General features: G+C 46.0%; 1 protein-coding gene across 2 annotated transcripts in view; it reads right to left on the reverse strand.

Annotated features, from left to right (window-relative positions):
- The window catches only part of LOC144146754 (short transient receptor potential channel 3-like), a 48,190-nt gene that overhangs the window by 5,319 nt on the left and 30,267 nt on the right, over positions 1–12,604 (reverse strand). Inside the window, exons 6-9 of one of the 2 annotated variants that reach the window (XM_077678677.1) lie at positions 9,945–10,479; positions 7,897–8,152; positions 6,221–6,443; positions 2,735–2,914 (exon numbers count right to left, since the gene is read on the reverse strand). In XM_077678677.1, the coding sequence (XP_077534803.1) occupies positions 2,735–2,914; positions 6,221–6,443; positions 7,897–8,152; positions 9,945–10,479 (1,194 nt within the window). Of the gene's footprint in view, positions 1–2,734; positions 2,915–6,220; positions 6,453–7,896; positions 8,153–9,944; positions 10,480–12,604 lie in introns of both variants that reach the window. The other variant, XM_077678676.1, reaches the window with a different exon arrangement.

The following is a 12,604-nucleotide window of genomic DNA, read 5'->3' on the forward strand; positions in this document are numbered from 1 at the left end:
CCCTTATCGCCTGCACGCTCGAATCTCAACCATATTTCTTTTTCAGTCATATTATTTTCGGTTTCCCCTGAAAATCCTACAGGCGTGATGGAGTTCATGGTCTCCGAAGCCTCACCGCAGTGATACAGTAAAAAGCTTGTCATTCACCAGGAGCTCACGAAACGTCTATAATGTGCAACAAAAAGCCACCCAAAAAGCCACTGAGAACACAATGGCCACTATCGTTTGCTGGCTATGCCCTTCCGCGCGTCGCGGTCATACCGATGGTGCCCCCACTCCAGGAATCGCTCTTTCTTCGCCTTCAGTCCCCCCTTGGGAATTAACTCTTCAAGTCGCGCATATCATGGACACCAGAGGCATACATTGCTTTCTCCCATTATAAGCAGCAAAAAAATTGAATAGGCCAGTGTGACGAGAGCGGCAACAGTCGTATTCAAGTTTTCGAAGTCCAGTTGACGCAATGGTTAACCGTGCAGTAGTGACACCCCTGTCTTTCTACCAAGGGGGCTGGTAGCCGGCCGGGCTCAGCTGAGCCCCGCTGAGCTAGCTTTCCCCTCCCCTAAGTAACGCCACCGTAAGTGCGATCGTTGATTGGTTAGTTTTAAGTAGAACCGACACCGAATGCAACGAATACGAGATTGATTGATAAAATAATTAGTACGGAATGCACACGCGCTTAATCTACCTCGTTTTTCTGTTTTTTTTCTCGGATGTTTTGCTGTGAGGGGGAGGGCAGGAGGATGGACTAAACGCATCAGCGTCTTGCTCTTGCACCCTTGGGTGAAGTGAAACCAAATCGGTTTGGTAACACTTAAATTAGTAGGGTTGTTCACATGAATGTTAAAATAAAAAAAAAGGTTGAATGGATGCAAATGAACAACTTAAATTTTTACCATCTACCCGCCGTGGTGGCTCAGTGGCTAAGGAGTTGCGCTGCTGAGCACGAGGTCGCGGGTTCGATTCCCGGCCGCGGCGGCCGCTTTTCTGATGGAGGCGAAAAGCAAAAATGCCCGTGTGTACGAGATTTCGGCGCACGTTAAAGATCCCCAGGTGGTGAAAATTAACCCGGAGCCCTCCACTACGGCGCGCCTCATCGCCATCGTTGCGTCGGCGCGTTAAACCCTACAATCAATCAATAATTTTTACCATCTACTACAGAAATTGGGTTTTACGTGGTTTAGCGTTGGTTTCCACACACGGCGGCGCAAGCACAAGTCTCCAACGTGAAATCGTATCAATTCGTCACGAAATTACAATATTAAAGCTATGTTCAAAGAATGCCTGGGACATCCCATGACTCAAAATGTCTGGGCCAAGACGTCGTGCACCAAAATGTCTGTGCACAGAAATGTCCGCACCGAAACGTCCTGCACCTAAATGTCCGACACCGAAATCTCCGGATCCCGTATTAGACAAGTTTTCCCCGCCAGGGACCAATTCTATCGGCCAGACGCGCGTCCTGGCCTCCCCAGGCAAACTATGAAAGCTGAAAAGTATTCTCGCGGCTACGCTATTCACCCGTCGAACGCCGCGTAAGTTCAACCAGCATGAAAGCAAGCACAAGCTGCGGCCTGCTGCGTGGTTATTCTTCTACCTTTGACCTTCGAGGAAGCACTTACGGCTGAATGGCGGTAAAATTGACCAGCTCATAGGAAGAGAAACGCAGTAGCGACTTGTGGATTTTTGTACTCGAGCCTTGCCATCAAAAACAACCAAATCCTAGCGATGTAACGGGAGGAACGCCGTTCCTGCCGTTCCTTCAAAAACGTAACGAGTTACCGTTACAGTTCCATCGACCCTTAATGGAACGGTGGCGTTCCTCCGTTCCTCCAAAAAGGAACTAGTTCCAGGAACGCCGTTCCTTGTAACGCCGTTCCGTACAACACTGCACTAGCCGAGCGCAAGCGACAAGCCTGACGAAATGACGAGTTCATACCCTCCTCTATCACCATTTGCATTGTTTACAAAAGCTTTGCTGGCCATACACTCTCGCAGGGCGGAATGGCGAACAAATTTTAACCATAAAAACGTACGAAATATAGAAACGTTTTCTAATTTTGCACTACAGTTACCTAATACACGCAGTCGTAACGGAATATGGGGTAGGACTAAAACATAGCTATCGTTATATTGAAAACAGGTTGGCATTAAGTGACACAATGAACATGCACTAAAGTCCCCAGTACAATTGCTCGGTCAGGTTTCTTTTGGGTGGCTGAGGTCGGTGGCCGCTCATCGCACAAGCAAGATTCTGTGACGTTATAGGGAAATCACCAGAAACTGGCTGTGGTGCCCCCACCTACTTTTTTCATCTGCAGTTTTTAATACATTGATTATTTGAAGTTTCTGATGAAATTGGTATAAGTGTTATTCGGACAAAGCAGTCATTGTTATGAAACGAATTTTCTATTTTGTCTTTATGGCCCTTTAAAATCTTATATAGAGTTCTGCGTAACCCTCAAACTGAAGACTTTCGCTTTATCAATTTGTAACACAAGGTTTTCTTTTTTTGCCGAACCCACTACAGAAGGACGTGAAACAAACGTGTGGTTAAACCACAGATTTTATATTTGCCCGAAAACGGCTCGTCCTGGGTACTGAGCGCACGTGGGACGCTCGGTTAAGCTTCCTGAGAAACGCTGAAACAAATCAACACTCGACTCTCGTGTACTTTTCCACTGAACTGAGAAACGTTAAAAAGCTACACTAAAAATTGCTACTCTAAAAAACGCACCTTGGCGGACGATGGAATGCCCTTGCGCATCCTTTTTTTGGCGCAGTGTGTCCTGTAGAAGACACGCAGGCATCTCGCGGTGGGAAATAGATTTAACGGGGGCGGTGCTCCACCGTTGATGTCAAGATACGATATCCACTGGGACGACCGGGCGAAGATCCACTCCGTGTACGCATTTCCCTGTAACACAATTAGAAGGGTGCAGTTCTGCTCATTTAGTCTTTGACACAGCCGCGGTTTTTAGTACTGCGCTTTGAATATACGGCTCTTCATTACATTACCGTTAGCGTAAAGAGAATGTTTGGTGCAGTGCATTTGTTCGAATGCAAGTCTATCACGAACATAACTCCACTCTGAACGTTAGAAGCCACGTAATGCTGAAAAAATAATATTGTTACAGACTTGCCTGAATACCGATGGTGCAAATTTCCCCGGGGATCGGAGCCTGCTGAAGTAATGTTTGCTCTACCCGCTTTTTCTTGGCACTGGAATCACCAAAACGGACCTTGATCTTCTCTACAAAGTTGCCCCAACTCGTCAGCGTCTCTTCTTGGTTTTAAAATCACGCCAACACAGTGCTATCCAGGGAGAGCGCCACGTTAGCTAACTTTGTGGCAGCATCCCACCGATTATATCGACTCACGCGTTGGTAGTGCGCGAGCCAGTCGTCGACGTCTTCGCCAGCCCTACCAGCAAACGGACGGGGCTCTCTGGGATGCACCCAGCTTCCAGTAGGCGCTGGTTTCTGAGGCTGCTGATTCCAGTTCATGGTAGGAGGCAGTGGAGGTAGTCCAGGCACCCCTCGGCTTCGGCACAAGTCCATGGGCTTCCGTGCTGACGTACCCCGCACACTCCACCAAAATTGTTACGGACGACGAAGCAGCGAGGTTTATTTACAATCGGGATCATGACACAGAAGTTGAAGCAATGGCTGCTCAGCGTTCACCCCTCTACCTTCTCTTCTTCTAGCCGATCCCTATCCCCCTGGATATAATGACCACCATTGGTATTCAGGCAAGTGTGTAAGAATATTGTTCAACGATAGTATCGCGGCTTTCTTGTTCACTTGCATTCCGTGCTACAGAAAAGATCAAGGCAAATTCTAGAAAGCACCTCCATTTTTGCGGATCATGTGCGTGGACACGGTTATTAACAAGAAAAAATCAGTCATTACGGTGGCTTGTACGGAGACCGCGAACGGCCATTTTGTTTTGTCTATTGTTGCCAATCCCAAATAAACTGAGGGTCTTAGTACTTACACAATATCACTAACAAATTACATGGGTAAACAGCACACTGCGTCAGCAAATGAGGTGAATAACTTACTATGTATGCTTTTTAAAGCATAAAACCATGTCACCTGTATTTCCCCTGCGTCACTTTTTAACGAAACCCATAGCAGGTAGAGGTGGGGACACAATTTTCAAGAGCACACGAGCGCATGGCGAAAACCACCGTTGCGCACTCGGGAGGCAAAGCGCCTACGGTTAAGACCGACGCGTCACTCATGCGCGCCCTTGCGTAGCTCGCAGTCGCGTTAGTTCTCCCGCTTTCCACTGCCACGCTCCAGTTGAGAGTATGGCACCGCAGGGCGACGCCTTTGTAGCATCCCATCCGCTCCAAAGACCAGTCCACGCCTATACGAACCGTCTTCTGCAGATGTTTTCGTGTTCTGACTAAGCGTACCTCAAAAAGGATCTTTTAAAGCGAAGCTTTGTATGTCTCACTGATGGCGACTAGCGTCACTAAGTAAAGCCTTTTAGAGTATCGGCACTCTTTCCTCTCATTGTTATGTGCCGCCAGGATTGTTATTGGTCCGTCTGCACCACGTGATATTTGTTTATATATGGGCGCAGCCATTTTGTTTCTGGGCGCCTCTCCTTCCCCTCTCTCTCTCTCTCTCTCTCTCTCTCTCTCTCTCTCTCTCTCTCTCTCTCTCTCTCTCTCTCTCTCTCTCTCTCTCTCTCCTGCGTGAACGCTAGAGCGGCCGGCAACACTGTGCCTGTCACAACCGGCGGCGGTTTCGTTGGGAGAGATGGCAACACTGCAAGCCAGAAACAAAATGGCCCCCAGACGCTCCCGGGTGCCCGAAGTGGCGGTACTCTTAAGCGTAGCTTATATGGTGACGCTAATTGCGACCGCCCATCCCCAACCCCGCTGCAGGAAAGCTAACTTTACCCTGTCGGTTTCAAAAAGCGACGACGACGACGACGAGTGAAGTCGCATCAAGCGCCGCAAGAAAGCGACGCTTCCAGTGGTGAGAATCGAGCCTGGATCCATCGCGTTACGAAGCCAGCGTCTATCCTATTGCGCCATTCCGACACGGTAGAAGCAGGTCGGGCTTGCGACTTTGACTTTGAAGTCAGGTTACTTAGGAGAAAGTTTCGCGTTTTAACTATCTTTTTCTTGAGAAAACGGCTTTCATTGTTTATTTGACAAAGTCGGCAAGCTAACCCTGAGTTGTTAAAATGGCGAAGTAACCAACAGCCATAGAGGTTCATACTAATAATACTAGAGGGAAATCTGTCGCTGCAGTCGCGGGACGCCGTGGGTGGTGCCATTACAGCTAGCGAAGATCCTCGCCTACTCGGCTTAGCTAGTTCTATGGCTTCTTTTTTGTCTCCAAGACAAAATCAACAAAAAAGGGTGACAGTTTTTTCTTGTTCATCGTGCATGAAGGTTCAACATAATCACTGGGAACTTAACCTTTTTAGGGGTTTAATTTTATGATAACAAAACAAAATATATGAACCTTTTACAATAATATTATTGCTTTTTTGCAACCAGAGCCAAGTTTTCAACTCGTTCTTCAGCCATGCCAAGGACACGAGGAACGTGCTGCCCGGTACATGACGGAACACTCACCGAACGCTCGCCTAGACAGTGGCGCCAGATTTCTCTCTACTATAATTAGTATGAGACTCTATGCCAACAGCAAATATCAAACAAGCCATTACAGGTAATGATGGATCAGTACTCCAAGAGCACATGCGCAAAAGCCGCTGCAATAGGCACCAGCGTACGGACGCAGGTATGTAATTGGCGCACGGTATCTTAAAAAGGCATAGCTTCGCGGCTCGTTAGTGGCAATGGGAGCGCGGCTGCCGAAAGCGAGATACCTCGAGCGCCTGCGAGTATGCAAGGGCGCGCATGCGCGCCGCGTCTTTCTCAATAGCAGGCGCCTAGCTAAGAGTGTACTCAGCGGTAGTTCTCGCCCCGCGCTCGCGTGGTCCAGAAAATTGGGTCCCCTGACAGTACGTTCTTCCGAATTGCAGCACGCGTCTAGAACAGCTGCAATATCATGTTCAAATAATGAGGTTTTTTGTGATGCTACATCTTTTATTTTGCACAGCTCTGTTAACACTGGAGGAATGCACATGCAATTTTTCTTTAGTATTGCCTGCCCAAGCGATCTTTTTTCAGTGACAAAACGATCAACGTTCTCGAACTATATACAACCCGGGCTTCTGTAGAACGCGCACGAACCTGGACTTTCTGGAAGCTGTTGGTCATCATGGCGATGAGGACGTTGAGGAGGACAACCACGGATACGATGTGGTAGATACCCCACAGCGCGTATCCGATGAATTCCGTGAAGTTGTGCGTTATCAGCTTGGCGCCCGGCCTGGTGGCGTCTCCCGACACCACGATGTCGGCGTACTCGGGAGTTCCCAGCTCGTAAAGCGCCCAGAACAGGTACTTGAGGGTTCTGCTCAAGCTACGACACACCGTGCCCACATGCACGGGAAACAGGAAATTTCGTTTGTACGTGTCCGTGCTTTCATGTCCTGTACCCTTTTCTTAATTCTCCGCCTGGCTTAAGGAAAATTTCTATGCCATTTTCAGACGACCAACTGAAATGTGGTTTAATGTGCGTCTTCTTGCATACATGTTTAACGTATCAGTTAACTACCGGCGGCGTTACCATGAAGCTTTCCTGTAGCTCATACCAGCTTTCCCGAAAAATTTTCAATGAAATTTCTCACGTGCTTTGAAGGCTGAAGCCGGGCACACTGTTGGGGCTGTTATGTTTTATATACACATTCACCCGTCGACACAGAAATTAGGCTAATTTACCGCTTTAAATTGATCCTTATCACCTTATTATATCGCAATCTACCCAATTCCATCCTAACTATTCATAATCCACGTTAATATTCGTAATAGCAATCACTTGTCAATCATTAAGATATCCTGATTCATCCTAATTCACCTTACAATTGGGAATATTCAATCAATTATATAATAATAATTACCGTTAAGTCAACATGACCGTTTTTTACACATGGCTGGCATGCCTTGGTATGTGTTTTCCCTTCCTTGGGTTTTTGTGCCGTTCGTGTACAGGCCGGGGCTATTCAAAGGCACCTTTCGAGGCAGGAGGCTTTCGCCTTAAAAGATGGTCAGTGGTGACGCTCGTTGAGGTTTCGCCGACACAAGAGCAAATTTCTCTTCGAGCGCTCAGAACCGCAAAAAGTGATGAAAGATTTACCCCTTGATTAGGAAACCTAGATACCCATCATATAATAGAAAATAACGTTGTTGTGGACTAAATTACATCTTTTGAAGACGCTGGCTAACTGAGATTTCCTGGCTGAAAGCCTTCAAATCAGTCTTCAGCATTGAACGTTGTAATGTAGTGTTGATTTATATAAAGATAATGGTAGCAAAGAGTTCCTTGGCGGGCGGGGTTCTATGCCAAAACACGTCGCTGTAAATGCAAATGAGACATTTCGAAGTTATATCCTAATTCCCTTGCATGTCAGCACGCGCACGTACGTTAGCGTGCGGGGGATAACGATTCCTTTCTGGGATTCGCGCCATGGCACATCAGTTGCAAGTAGTGACGCAGATATGGACTTCGAATGTCAATTGCTAATTTTTAGCTTCGTCAATAATCCGCTTCAATGACACGGGACACCTGAGCGAATGGTGATGAGTTTTTCTAATTGTGAACAAAAACCGATTGTCGAAGAAGGCATCAATTGCACGTGAGGCTGGTAAATGTGTCCTTAAATTTGCATCGTGTTGCTGGATTTGGGTATGTTTTGCGTAATCCTAGAAGGTGTTTCTATTCATCTACCCAAATTTTTAGCTCAGAATGGCAGAAGCGCTACAGAGACACAAGCGGGTGCTACACATGAGGCAAGATGGGTTCCCACCTTGTGAAGTTCGGAGGCTGGTATTTTGTTGTACCGTTGGCCAATATGGCCTCGTTTCCGGCGTAGTTCTTGTAGATGGAGCTGATGCCAGCGGCGAAGCCAAAGTACACGATTCCCAGCAGTAGCATGAAACGCACAACGTCGCGCAGCATGTAGAGGAGCGACACCGTCAGGGGTCCGAACATCTTGAGAATCTGGCACCACAGCAGCAGGCGGCAGAAGGCCAGTACAGTGGCGACAGCGTACAGGGACTCGCCTGCGGATTTGCAGCGTTGAAAAAGAGGGCGAGGGCAAAAAAGAGCTGTATTGCGCCTTAATGTTTTCTTCGTAAGGGGTTCCCTAGGGGTTCCCTAGTCGTTCCATAGCCCAATTGCGAATGTCATTTTCGAATGTCTTAGTGTCCATTTCCAAATGTAAACTTGTTTTGGCTTGTTCGACCCCAGCCCACCCTCCCCCATTCAAGCCGAGTCGCTATCAACGTGCTAATAAAGTTCCTTCCTTCCTTCATATTTCTTAAAAGTCTTCAGGCTATGGATACCCGCCTGTGCGTGCTTGAAAGACTTGTTTCATGTGGTTAGACGGAGGCGTCTAGAAAGAGGTCCAATTTCGGACCACTTAAAATCAGCCTCTGAGCCTTGAGCTGCCTGCTCTCTAAGACAATCCGGTGTTTTTTCTTCATAACAATGCACTCACGTGAGCAACCAAAGCTGTTAACAGAAAGCATTCGGCGAATGACGTAAACGTGCATACGATCTGGCTCAAAATATAATCTCCGTTATTGCACTCCACAATGCAGAAGAGCATGCCTATGTTGCGTGAGGCTACGGTTCGCAGTGCCAACCAAATATTTCATTAAAGTGTTATTATCGATATCATGATTCGCCGGAATTTAACTTCAGGATACATAGAGTAGTTGCTCTAGGGCATTGTGGTGAAACTGAACTACCGGATTCTCTAAGAGTGATATTTTCTTGTACTTAACATCTGAATGTGTGCAATTATTAAGCCTACACACACAATTTTCTGCTCCGTTGCGCACCCACATCGCACACGACTCACATCACACTACGAGCTTTACCTTAACCGCGAGAAACGACCCGCACACACACACACACACACACACACACCGAGGCGGGCTAAGAATTTAAGTAGAATACAAATATAAAAGTACAGAAATAAAAATGCAATATTCAGATGCCTATGGATAATACCAATAAAAGTACAAAAATGAGGGAGTTGTTTAAAATACACTAAAAAACTCCCAAAGTTTTCTCTATTACACCTCCTTCACGTCATTACCTACTAACAAAGACGCCTTCTTGGCTAAAGACAAATTCAAACATAGGTAACAATAAGCAAAACAAAAATAAAGGTAAACAATTTATTCCTGCTACTCTGTTTGTGACAAACCCCCAATAGGGAATTTTTCGCGCTGCCAAACAGCGCCAATCGAAAATATATACGGCATGGATTAATAGGTTACAAGTACCGCTGCTTACTAAATCAACTTTTTTATATTTTGTTCCTCTTCTACGTTCCTCTACGTGTCTTTCAAAGGCTGAAAAGGCTACATACGGGAGAGCTAAGACATCCGGGTTAAAACCCGCCCATTCGCATTCTAAAAATATCTGTAATAACAATACAGATGCTAATAGCGCCTTACGAAAGCAGGTAAACATTTCATTGAAATGTAGTAACTTATTCAATCAGATTTGCTGCCATAAATGTGTCACTAAAACATTGTAAAGGGTATTTCTGACGCCTGAAGTTTATTTATTAGAATTAGACTACCATTTCTGTAACATAAATCATTAATTATGGGGTTGAAAAATTTGCATACATTCTTTTAACTCCGTTTACAAATATCGTGGTTTTCCTATCGCTTCATTTTCTGGGTATCTTTAAGGCACTCAATGTGAACGCTGCACTACGACTCTATCTTTCCAACATCACCGCCACTATCAGTACATCTTGGTAAAGTTGTTTTCATTGCGGCTGAAAACTGTGTCAGGTAGCGGATGTGAATGTTAGCCTCAATGCACACTTACCGATGAGGTACGGATGATACCACGGCCACAGAGTACGATCTATGTTTTCCTGTAGAGTCCTCGAGGTCACGAACACGATGAACCACAGTATCTCCGCAACCAGGAACAGCGAGAACATGCACACGTCGTAGACCGCCCACCAGGAACTCAGGAACACGCGCGGCCCCAGTGCCCAGGCGCTGAGAATCAGCTCCCAAACGTATCCCACGACCCAGAGGCCGACCAGCATCTCCGACCATAGCACTCGGAGCTTGAGGCTGTCCCGGCGGCCGTAGAACAGGGAGATGGTCAGCAGGACGAGAAAGATGGCGTACGAGGTGCAGCTGTGGATGAATCTGTTCAGGGGAACTCGCAGCGGCTTGATAAGCCGTGTGGGTTCGGGCGTCAGGATGTAGGCCACACCGAGGAATGGCATCGCCAACGCCTGGGAGGCCACGTGAGCCGCCTTGCGTGCGGGGGACCAGCCTGGCCAAGCTGGTAGGCCCTTGTACCACAGGGAGCGCAGGACTTGCTGACAATTCGGGTGGCCCACGAACTGCGAAAGAGAAAAGGCAGTGGTACCGAAGAAATACCTCATGTGGGATAATCATTGTGCTAAGGTTAATAAGCGCAGAAAAAACGTGATTCACGCTTGAAATGCGACAATGACAAGCGTTCTAACGGATGTGCCTCGTATTCAGTCGAAACTGCAAGCGACAACACGGGCCGTTTCTCTTCAATGTACATGTGAAGGGACCGACTCGTCAAAACTACATTCGGGGAAATTTGTTACTCGCTGTTAAGATACCTTTCCACGCGCCTTTGTCTTTGCAATAAAATAAATGCATCTGACGCTATATTTATTTATTTATTTATTTAAAATACCTTACAGGCCCGGGGGCATTGAGTAAGGGGGGTTACATGAAAATTACAGAATGTACAAGCAGCCAACACTCGGCAGAAGAGATTGTAAAGAACCAAAAACTTCAGTACACACAAGGCAAAATCAGAGAAAAACAAGGGAAAATAACGGATAAGTACATTGCAGGGAAATAACGCAAAAAGTACTACAATGTTCAAAAAAGCACACAAACCACATCAAATGAAAGGTACAAATCTCACAATAAGTTTTGGTGGTAGAAAATGCGAAAAAAGAATGAACATATTTGCAACAGATAGCGTACACCTGAGACGCATAGAAAAAAGCTGAAGGCAAGGGGAAAAATAGATTAGATTGAAAAACCCGAGCGATTTAACACCTTGCCCAGTGAAGAAAACAAGATGATGCCTAATTATATGTGCTGCTCTGCAAGTGCTCGTGTAGAAGATGACGAAATTTTTCCTGATTATTTTCAGCAGCAATGCTATCAGGAAGGCTATTCCATAAGCGAATGGCCACAGGAAGCGCAGAAAAGTTAAACGCATGTGTGGAACCATAGATGCGGGAAAAACTTAATTGGTTATTTAATCTTCGGGACGTGTTTGATGCTATTTGGATCGGTAATGTGGAACGAGTGCAGTTATAAACATATTTGTGGAGCAATGATAAAAGGGCGATATCGCCGCGAAGAACTAGAGGCTGTAGGGAAAGATCAAGCTTCATTTTAGTTACGCTGGAATGGTGGCTGTAATCACGGGAGATGAAACGGGCGGCTCTATTTTGGACCGATTCGATCATGCCGACTAGATAGTTAGGATGCGGGGACCAAATAGATGATGCGTACTGGAGTTGTGGGCGAACCAATGTCTGATAGGCCAATTTACGAATACTCGAAGGCGAATTACTAAGATTACGACGTAAGTAGCCTAATATCTTCGATGCTTTGGCGCATATGGCTGTAACATGGGATGACCACGAGAGGTTTTCGGTTAGATGAACGCCTAAATATTTATAGGAAATGGTATGCAAAAGTTCATTGTGATTGATATTGTAGGGGAAATGTGAGTTGTCGCGCTTACGGCTAAAAGCAATTACGTGACATTTTGACACATTTAGAGACATTAGCCAAGTGTTACACCATTGACAAATTAGGCTGAGATCGTTTTGAAGCACTAGGTGGTCATCAGTATAGTTAATTGGTCTGTAAATAATGCAATCGTCAGCAAAGACGCGAATACGAGAGGAAATATTTCGTGGCAAATCGTTAATGTATATAAGGAAGAGCAATGGGCCCAGGACGCTGCCCTGGGGCACACCTGATGTAACGTAAGTCGGAGATGAAGCAATATTGTTAACTACTGTAAACTGTTGACGATTGGAAAGAAAATTTCGAAGCCATGATAGCGTGAAGGAGTCGAGGCGAAGAGCGGTTAATTTTGCAATAAGGCGACAATGGGCGACACGATCAAAAGCTTTGGAGAAGTCCAGAAATATGCAGTCGGTCTGTAGGTTATTGTTCATGTTAAAGTGCAGGTCAGTCGTGAATTCAAGTAACTGTGTTTCGCATGATAAGCTTTTTCTGAAACCATGTTGATTATGAAAAAAGAAATGATTCGACTCTAGGTGATTGTAAACATGGGATGCTAATATATGCTCTATAAGCTTGCAGCAAATGCAGGTTAATGAAATGGGGCGGTAATTTTCCGGGCTATTTCTGTTACCAGATTTAAATAAGGGGACCACTTTACCTATTTTCCAGTCACTGGGCAGCTGCCCAGAGGATAACGACTGCTTAAATATT

This window comes from Haemaphysalis longicornis, unplaced genomic scaffold (assembly GCF_048455015.1).
Source record: "Haemaphysalis longicornis isolate Haplotype H1 unplaced genomic scaffold, Haemaphysalis longicornis Haplotype H1 scaffold_7, whole genome shotgun sequence".
Classification (NCBI taxonomy): Eukaryota; Metazoa; Arthropoda; class Arachnida; order Ixodida; family Ixodidae; genus Haemaphysalis; species Haemaphysalis longicornis.